A 10,205-nucleotide genomic window follows, 5' to 3' on the forward strand; every position below is an offset into this window, starting at 1 on the left:
ATCGTCCGGATGAGCAAATCACTAAATGGGTCTTTAGTTCCTTCCTCTCCTTATCCTGCCAATATTATATGAATCAAAGAAAATAAAGAAAAATTAAATTAAACAAGAAAAAAAAGACAAAGAAAAGAAACAATAAAAGAAAAACAATAGAATAAATTAAACTAAATATGAAAAAAAATGATCACGAAAGGAGTCTTTAGAAAATGCAAGAAAATATAAATGAAAAGTTTGAACAATATTTTGTTTATAAAAGTTTGTGTGACCGTGATGAGGCTCGAACTCACCATCTTCCGATCTAAAGAACCAAAGTCTTATGCCTTGCCAAGTGAGCTATGCTCGTGAGATGCGAAATAAAGATAAAATAATACATTGTATACCTGCTTGTGTCGGTAAATGATTTGCTCAAATTCCATAATGATATAATATTGTGGAGGGCGCTAGCGTGAAATATGCTATCATCACAGTCGCTACTATTCCTTGTAGACGGGTTTCTACGGTATTGCGGACACGTCCTTAAAAACTCGAATAGTCAGTACAGTACAGTACAGGGGTAACAAATTTTCTTTCCCTGATCTCAAGCCATGTGTTAACCCTTGTCCTTCTTCTCTTGACCTCTGTGTCAATGGCACATACATTTGGTATGTAGAAAAATTCAACATTGGCATCTCATCCCGCATATCATGCTTTTGCTAGACTTCTCCGTAGTCCACTTGCCAATTGTGCATACTCTGGCTATTACATTTAAGCTTAGCTTAAAACTCTGATTTAAAGGAGTATTTCGTGATCCTAGCATCCTCTTTTTATGACATTTTTCAGTACATATCCACGAAAAAGCATATTTCCAAAATTTCAGTTGATTCCGATATTGCGTTTGCGAGTTATGCATGATTATGTGTATTTGCACTGCTCCATAGACAAATTTCACGATATCTTTGCTAAACGAATAAATCTGCAAGAAATATTTTGTACATAAACATTATGTAGCCAGAGGTTTCCAGTGATATAAAAATCTCAACTTTTTTTGAGAAAAGTGGGGGGATGAGGCTGTGGATCACGAAATGCCCTTTTAATTAATGTGTTCACAATTGATAGACACTTTTACCGTGGTTAATGGTGAAATGACAAAAACTTGATCATTATTGGAGCCTGCAAGGAGTTATCTGATGAGGGCATAAGTGTCTGGTCAACTGTAACGTCTAGCCTTGGTCTTACCCTCCCATGCACTGAGCACTCATATTTTGTATCCTATTTTATTTTTACTCATGCACTGAGCACTCATATTTGTATCCTATTTTACTTTTACTTATTTTCATTTCATAAATTTCCATTATGTTAATATATATATAAAACTAATTTAAGCTGTTGTTTTTAGTGCAAAAAAGTTATTTAAAATACCCACAGTACACTGCAACCATTATCTAGAACATAGTGAATCTTGTAGTGAACAAAGCTTGCTGCGAAAATTATTTCACTGTGGGAGAGATTTGTATGGTATGTTCATACATACCCAAGTCCTGTTGTTAACTGGTCAATAATAACATATGGTATGAATACATGATACATGTGTGTACGCGTGATGAGTTCGTGATGAGTACTAAAAAGAAGACTCTTTGCATTTCCTGATTACTATAAAACTTCGTACACCTACGTGTATTATCTAACATTGTTCTTGTGAGGCAAATGAGTTGATATATAGTTTGTCTATTTAGCTATCTACACGGCGTTGTAACCAGCCTGATCGCACCTATCTTATTAAGAACTTCCAGCAGTCTATATTCTTTCACATACTCATGTATAGTGTCCGTTTGAAAATCTATGACTTCATTTTCATAGTAGTGGTTATAAATCTGTCGATGTGACTCATCTTCTGAAAATGGATAAAATCCATATAATGTTATTTGGTTACACATGGCTGTTGCAAATGTGTAGAGAATTAGTCCACTGGTGGGTATTGTAACATTCCAGATTCTGTATAAAGGAAAACATATTTAAAAGGCTAGTTAAATCGTACTACAACATACCAATCAACTTGCGTTGTAGCTAAGTGCACGACCCAACAACTTTTATATGGTTTATAAGTTTATAAGGAGTATATTATATTTTTCGCATATTTATATTTGACGCACTTTTCCCCTTAAGACTATTTCTCGGGGAAGGGGAGGTAATCGGGAGGTGATTACGCTTCGTTATTCCGAAGGGTCGTTTTCCGAAGGTTCATTACTCAAAATTTACGGTATGGTTCGTTATTCCGAAGGGTAATTACTCTGAATTTAGAATGAGGCTCGTTATTCCGAAGGGTCATAAAACCCTTCGGAATAATGACCCTTCGGAGTAATGACCATTCAGAATTTATATGAACCTTCGGAGTAATGACCCTTCGGAATAACGGTCCTTTGGACTAACGACACGTTGTATTGGTAAAGGGGGGTCTTTTAGAGGTGAGAAAGGTCAGAATCAAGGGCTTTCTTGACTTTCTGGTTTAAAATTGCCTGAAATAAAACCCAGAAATGTGTGGAATGAGCAATGTAGGTGTATTTTAGAGCTAAAATGTCAAATCGTGGTTCTTTCAGCGCTCTGTTTTCATGGTTTTGGTCAAATTCAGTGCAAGCTGCTGCGTAGTCCAAAAAAATCGGTCTTTCCTGAGGTAACTTAAAATATCAGTATCACCATGTGTTATTATAAATATACATCACACACCCCAGAACATACCTTTTCGTTGGGTTGCCCATGCCATGTGGAGAAAAAGCAAAACGAAGTGGCAATGCTAACTCTGTCCTTACAATCGATGCCAACTTGTGAACCGAATCTAGATGAGCAGCGCTTTTGAAATACCACAGAATGGATGAATCCAAGAATTTGAGGCGTGCTTCATATTCTTTCCTCCACCGTATTGCATCATGAGTAGCACTGGTGAAGTTTCCAATCATGTAATTCATAACTTGGTAATTTATCGTCATTATATCCGTATGTTTTCCTACATCACTGATGAACTTTTTAATTGGCGCCATGTTAGCTCGAAAAACGAATTCATGATTATCAATTTCTTTTCCGCAAGCACTGTGTAATAATATACCGCTGTTACCAACGATTGCACACGTTTTGTGGTGGACATATTCCATTCCAAATGTCTGCGGACTTTTGTAAACTTTCCTTAATGTTGCGCTCTTCAAGTTTGGTTTTCCATTTGAATTTGATTGGATCCATCCTAAATTGAAGTTGTATGCTTCAACAGGAATATCGGGTTTGAAGATTTGAATTCTGTTTTCACTCTTCGAGATGTTTAGTAATCTATTCCTGAAATTGAGAACCAAAAATATAAAACAGGTAATCCATAACATAGTTTGATCAGCTCGTATAACATCGCGGATTAATATCTATATATATTATTTTAAGAATTGTCTTATACAGATCGCCAGAACCATCACGGATTATCTGTTGAAGTCCTATACGTTGTCTATTTTCTGCAACACGCACAAAATAGACAAAATAGGTCAATATATTACTCTTAAAGTGGGTCTACCTTTCGGCGTAATGATAAAAGCTTAACAAAGCTTCATTAAAAAACAAAAACTCAAAAGGTATAATGTCGTACATTCTTTCATTCTAGGTATATGTGGTGTGATCCAAAGAGCTTTTAATAGAAATAGAGTCGCAATAGATTATATAATCTTTTGTTCGTTTGATGCCGATTAGAAGATGCGACAGGCTATTCATAAAAGTGGTACCATTGTTTCGCATAAAGGGGTTCCGCCATTAAATTGGTCACTGATCCGGCATCATATTAACGCTCTACACAACAGGCGAGTATCAATAAGTGACCACAGTACAGTCATGTGTAAGGGCAGTCATGTGTAAAGTGGTACCATTGTACTGATGTATCCCAAATGTGTGCTTGTGTGGGTCTGAATTCTATAAGGAGGCTTTAGCTGTCGATGCAATCATCTTTACCACCCACCTGACATAAGGCGTTTCATTTAAATAAATTGAATGCTCTTGCTGATCGATACACATTAGAATGTATGAAGGCTGCCATGTCCAGTCCATATATCTCTATTACACTATAATGGTAATCGCTATACGTATACATGTAAGTACAAGTATAGGCCTATAAAGGTTGTTTTTAAGAAATGTCCATTTAATTTTATTTTAAGAAGGAGATTGGTATAGAAATAGTGGCGTACCCAAAGAGGGGAGGGGGTTGGGGAGGGGCAGATTCACCTCTGTGAGAAGTCTTGGGAGGGGAGGAGGGAGGAAGAGGGGAGGAGGGGATATGGAGAATGAGAGAGGGCTGGAGGAAGGGAGAAATTAAAAGATATAATAAAGACAAGTATATAAATAGAAATATAAGGAAAATTATGGGAATGAAAGAGGGAGGGTGAGAGGGGACAATGAGAGCGAGGGAGTGATAAAGTGTAGGCCTAGGAAAGAATAAGTACAGAGAAGGGAAAAGAAAGGAATGATGAATACATTTAATAATAATTATTAGGCCTTATTAATAACAGCTAATAACTAAACACATAACAGCACTGGGCAGCCATTCGATGATGTCAATGCCTTTATTCGTTACGTAATTAAAACGCCCAGTCAGATGTATTTCACACCTACCAAACACAACTCACCCAATTTCGCAAACTGGACGTTGAATGTACACTCTCATGAATATTGATTGGCAACATTTTCCAATATGTCAGCGCTCTAATCGGAAACAATAGAACAATAGACCCTGCAGAGCGTTGGTGTGATCAAGCATTTGGACAACCAGTTCAAAGATATGAGCAGTAAAAGAGTTTCCAAAACAATAGGAAACAAAAGGAAATACTTCTTTTGTTTGGCTATATCTCAAAATCAATATTTCCGACTTACGACTGATTTTGCTTGATCACATCACATAATTATGATTTCTTAACATCAACATGCTCAACTCAAGTTATCATGACGAATGTCATTTTAAAGCAAGGAATAGCAAAACTGCTAACTTCAATAAGCATAAACAAAGGACAAACTCACTTTTATACAGTTTAAACTCTTACCTGACATCGAATCTCTGGTAAATCAAGTTGCCAGCACCGTCAACGGGTATACCATTTGATCGTAAACTTCTGATTATCATAAAAGCAATTAAAATTAAAACAAATGTTGCAAATAATATCCGATTCAAGCCCCTAAACATGGTGTATGTGGAGAGAAGACAGGTCGAAGGTCGTGATCTCTTTAATAGAACAGTTCCGGTTTGTGTGTATATTTCCGCATCTAACGGAAGCGCCAAAAGGTCTGCTTGCAGAGATAACGTGAAAGCTGACAGGGACAATGATAGACAATAATTATGGGAGGTGCTTCCCATCCAAGTTTTCCCATAACATGGTATAATTCTTTAAAAGTATACATAGCAGTTTAACAAATACCGGTTAGGATGAAAGACATTTGGGGAGGGGAGGGGAGGATAAATTTTGTATCATTATACTCGGTGTGACATCACTTTAAGCTTTCCAGATTTGGTTCAAGATGATTACCGGGAAACATGGAAAAAGTGTTTTTAGAATGTATAGATACCCAGCCAGTGGCGTTTAACAGTCCTCGAAGTGAACTTTATACATCTCATGATATGAATTTTAGGTGTAACTGGGATGAAAAGCCGACCAACATATGAAAATCTTGACCTTTTGTATGTATACATACAAGATATACATGAATTTCCCAAAAGACCTAAGTATTTAAGGGGTTTGTGAAACTTCATGTTTATCTTCAAAAAGAAAGGCCAAAATGTCCATTATTATGATGGTCTGACTGTTAAATGTGAAAAATGTCAATTATTAATAATTTGGTTTTGAATTTGTATTATGTCGCGAATTAAAAAAAAGAAGTAATTTGATATTAGGACATTCTTTGTGTTCAGAATGCAATTTAGTGTGTCTGGTGTGATCTCAGGTCTCACAAATACTGTGCAAAGGTGGGTGAGCGAGCCCTCAAAATATTTATAATACCTTTAACACTCACATTTCCATGATTGCCCCATTTTCCCCTTAATAATCTTATTACCATAATTAACCTATTGATTTTATGTTTTCAAAATAAAGCTTTATATCAATTTAAAATTTCTGAGAACTCGGATTTATTTTTCTAGGGGAAAAATACGGCGTAAATATTACATACATTGAAATATGTTTTGTGACTATTATTTTGTCTCTTGTCATGAATATTTCATTTTATATAACTCATACAGAGATTATTATCATTTGATTGGTCCATTATGATCTTTATATAACCCGACATTTAAATGTTATTAAAACGTTTGAATAAACGTTTTAAGGGTATACGATGTATTGTTGGTCGAAGCAGCAACAAAAAATGTAGTGAGCTTTGGCAAAAATCGCTCAATTCATAGCGAGGGTGTAGAAGAATTCAAATAGCACAGATATAATTTTGTAGGTCCTGTGGTTCTTGAGTTATGTTGTAAAGAGGGCTGAAACAACAACACTTTGGTAATACTTACATAACTCATTAACAAGAATAAATTAAGCAAGTTTTCAAAGTATATGATTTGTAGAGTGAACTTTTGCAAAACACCAAAGTGTTATAGTTTTCAATAATATATTGATTCAGAAAATGAAAATCGATTTTTTTTGGCTGCTTCGACCAACAATACCTCGCACAGTGTCATCGTCCCGATATCTTCATGGCAGAAATCGCCATGGTAGATTGAATCCACAGCCACGCATGGCCATTTTGTTCCGACCTTTGAGACGCATAATGAGCTGAAGGACTCCGACTAAGGCTACTGACAATAGCCTGGTAATTGACCTCTCTGTGTGTGAATGAGCATGTATACGCCATTATGAGGTCAATGGTCATATGCTTTTAGACTGCTTGCACGAGTGAGTGCAGCTAGCCTACGCTGCACTATAGTTCGGCACATATAAAATCAGAATATTTTTGTATATGTTAATCATGTTTAAGTATGTTAGCTCTGTTTACTCGATTTGACACATGCGGCCATAGCCGGGGGTCTTCCATTCATTTTACGCGACGCCAGTATCACAGGCGTGCAGCGTTTACCGCTTCCGTATGCGCTCGCGATAGTGGGCGTCTTGGGTCGCAATCCAAACCAACTAAGCTAGTTTGGCGCGTATGGCCCCACCTATGGCCGACTTAATCCTGACCATTGGATTCGTCTATAAAATTCGTAAATAGCTCTAGTCTTTGTTTGTATTGCTTAAATCCTGTTCAAGTGGATTACGATCATTTAATATTTATTACCTGCAACGTGGTAAAAGAGACATAATGTGGTACCGAAATAAGATATCCTTTTGCTAAAGGAGAAAAGTTCAACAAACCATAATCCCGCTTCTGGATATCTTTTGAAGTCAAGTGATATATTATTTTAAAGCTTATGATATATATTTTCTGAACACGAAATAAAACAAAATTGATCGGGGCCGACTTTACGGCTGGTTTGTGGTGGACGGTAACATATTATTAGTAGGCCTATCTCGTGTGAAAAAAAAAAAATATTAATCTCGGATTCATTTTTATTTGATGCTTTTATCTCACACGAAAGCTCATGAATATCGATGTCAAGGCTATTTACCCCCATTTGTGTATAAATCGTGCCAATAACACTACATGATTGTACATGTGACTGATTCTCGCAGACTAATTTTTAACCTCTTCATTACTGATTAAAAATAACCAAGGAATACTTGCATGCAAGTTATAAAATATATATCTTAGGGATCAAATCAAAACTCGACCGCCGGTTGCCCGCCGGTTCCGGGCGGTTCCGTCCGGTTGGCAGAGGTCATTGGTATATGAATATTCAAGAATGCATGAGTAGCAACCGCCGGTTGGTTTAAGCACATAACCGGAGAGATTAACAAACTGTCGATATGTTTGTTTCGCGATCACAATAGCGCATACTTGAAATTTCACGGTCACAATAGTCCATACTTGAAAATACTACACGATGATCGATTTTTCTTAGTCGTGTGTCTATTGGCTTGTCACCAAAGCAAATTAATTTTGGAAATGATTTCTTGTTTATGGTTAAAATTGCTTGAATATATCACCATTGCTTAGATCGGTTAATTTCAGTTCAGAACAGTGTTTCAATGATTTCTATAGGTTAAGTAATTTAGAAGTTGTGAATGTATTATTTTGTGAATCACATAGGCCTGTATTGGTGATGGACAATTATTATTATTTATATACGAAAGGTCATTTGTTTAAATCTGCCTCCAGAAGACATGATGCGTGCATAAATCACAAAAGAAATTCCCAGTTGAAGTGATAATTGATTGACTAATTTGCTTTGTAGTTCAACTGGGGATTTATTTTGTGATTTATGCAAAAAAATTGCAACTTCAATACTATAATGAACAAAATTGAGGACAATTATATCCTAAAATCGTAGGCCTTTTACAACTTTTGGTTATATTTTAGTCCCGGTAGGCTTATTTTGATCCACCTAAAGAGTATTATATCAGAGCAGCTGATCTAACACTCATATTATTTTATGATTTACATAATAGAAAGGATAGAATTATACTAATTTTTTCGATTCGTGTTCAAATTTTGTCACAACATTTCTGACGACTGAGCAGTGGAGGACTTGCCACCCTGCCCCATGGCTAATCTCCATTGGTGCTGATGAAGGGGGCGGTGCCGAGGGGTGGTGGGATTCGCATATATTTTGTCGATCTTGCAAAATCATAAGTTCTTCTTGCACATCACCTCAACGAGCCTGGCCAACATCATTGTAGGCCCAATATACCGGCCTAATATGGCCTATATTACGAACTTAGTGAGCGACACATCTCATACTCTCACCCCTTTTCCACCTCTCCCCCACGCTCCTTCTTTCTTTCTTTGATTCTTTTTTGCTTGCTTTCTTTTGATTATAAACACAGTTTAGGAAAAACGCATAACCATTGCGTTTTAAAACACAGAATTCCGTGATCGCGATTATCCCCTCGGAAATGAAACTTTAAAATAGGTCTTGTCTAACCTGTCACGATGTAAAATAATTAGAAATAAATAGACCAAGTCTCTGCTTATATTTTATCAAAAGTAAATGCTAAAAGTAGCCACATTGATTGAGAAGAACTCCGAGAAGGTAAATCGATTATTCCTATTGTACTAAATTTGAAAAGAAATCACTTGAAATCACTCCACTCATTCACTCGATGATACCAACCGGCCATATGAACCAGGGTGTGACGACTGACCTCATTACTGTGTATAATTTAGAACCGGACGGAACCGCCCGGAACCGGCGGGCAACCGGCGGTCGAGTTTTGATTTGATCCCTTAGTAAATTTGTGAACTTTTGCTCTTTCTTTGTACATTATTGCCGACTTTAGTCTGATAAGCTCAGATTATGTCACAAAATGGAAGTTTTCTCGTAAAATTTCAAACATCTGTTATCAAAAAGATGTAACATGAAAAACGGTGTTTTTTTCGATGGGAATAAGCAAACTGTGATGAAATTTTATTAGTTTCGCCGCCGTCAAGCCATTATTAACATTTCATCGTAGTTTACTTATTCCGTCGAAAAAGCCACCGTATTTACGCTTGTCAAGCCCTGGCCATTATGGGATAACTTGCATGAAGGAGGTAGGTTTGAGTGACCGCTTTGAATTCCCAGTTTGCCTAATCATGAAGCTCCCGGGCGCGGGCCAAATGGTTAAGGCGTTGGTCTCGTAAACCAGAGAGGTCCTAGGTTAAATTCCCGGGCGGGATTAGGGCCTACTTTCCTATTTCCTCCTTTAATAATGGTTCGACGGCGAAACTGATAAAATTTCATCATCATGATCATAGTTTAAAAAGACGTACCTCGATCTTTCATAAAAAATACTAAGATAAAATTAAATACGCACACAATAACATGCTATCCTAAACCAATAGCAACCTTAAAACCAATTGAACTAATCGACAGTATAAAAAAAATCGGAATATGCGAAAAACATGATACATGATCTCAATGCATGTTTGAGATTTACGTAAACAACAAAAACTTTGGATGCCGGGAAAAATTATATGACAGCGTAATAATGACAGGTAGACAGTGATTAAAGTGAAAATAAATATTAAGAAAAATCCCTTCATATGCGGATAATAGGTAGCACAGAAAATTGAGATACTACAACAAACATATAGTTTACAAAAATATTTAACTGCTTGATTTTGAAACCATATTTCCTGAAAACTAG

At 36.5% G+C, this 10,205-nt stretch overlaps 1 protein-coding gene across 1 annotated transcript; it reads right to left on the minus strand.

Annotated features, from left to right (window-relative positions):
* Positions 1-503: 503 nt before the first annotated feature.
* LOC140154706 (alpha-2,8-sialyltransferase 8B-like) lies at positions 504-5,176 on the minus strand. Its single transcript, XM_072177276.1, has 3 exons — positions 5,031-5,176; positions 2,710-3,294; positions 504-1,968 (listed from the first exon to the last, which is right to left on the minus strand). The coding sequence occupies exons 1-3, from the start codon at positions 5,168-5,170 to the stop codon at positions 1,710-1,712; spliced, it is 984 nt and encodes a 327-aa protein (XP_072033377.1). The 5' UTR covers positions 5,171-5,176; the 3' UTR covers positions 504-1,709.
* Between the last annotated feature and the right edge of the window lie 5,029 nt (positions 5,177-10,205).

This window comes from Amphiura filiformis, chromosome 1, assembly GCF_039555335.1.
Source record: "Amphiura filiformis chromosome 1, Afil_fr2py, whole genome shotgun sequence".
In the NCBI taxonomy this organism is placed as follows: domain Eukaryota; kingdom Metazoa; phylum Echinodermata; class Ophiuroidea; order Amphilepidida; family Amphiuridae; genus Amphiura; species Amphiura filiformis.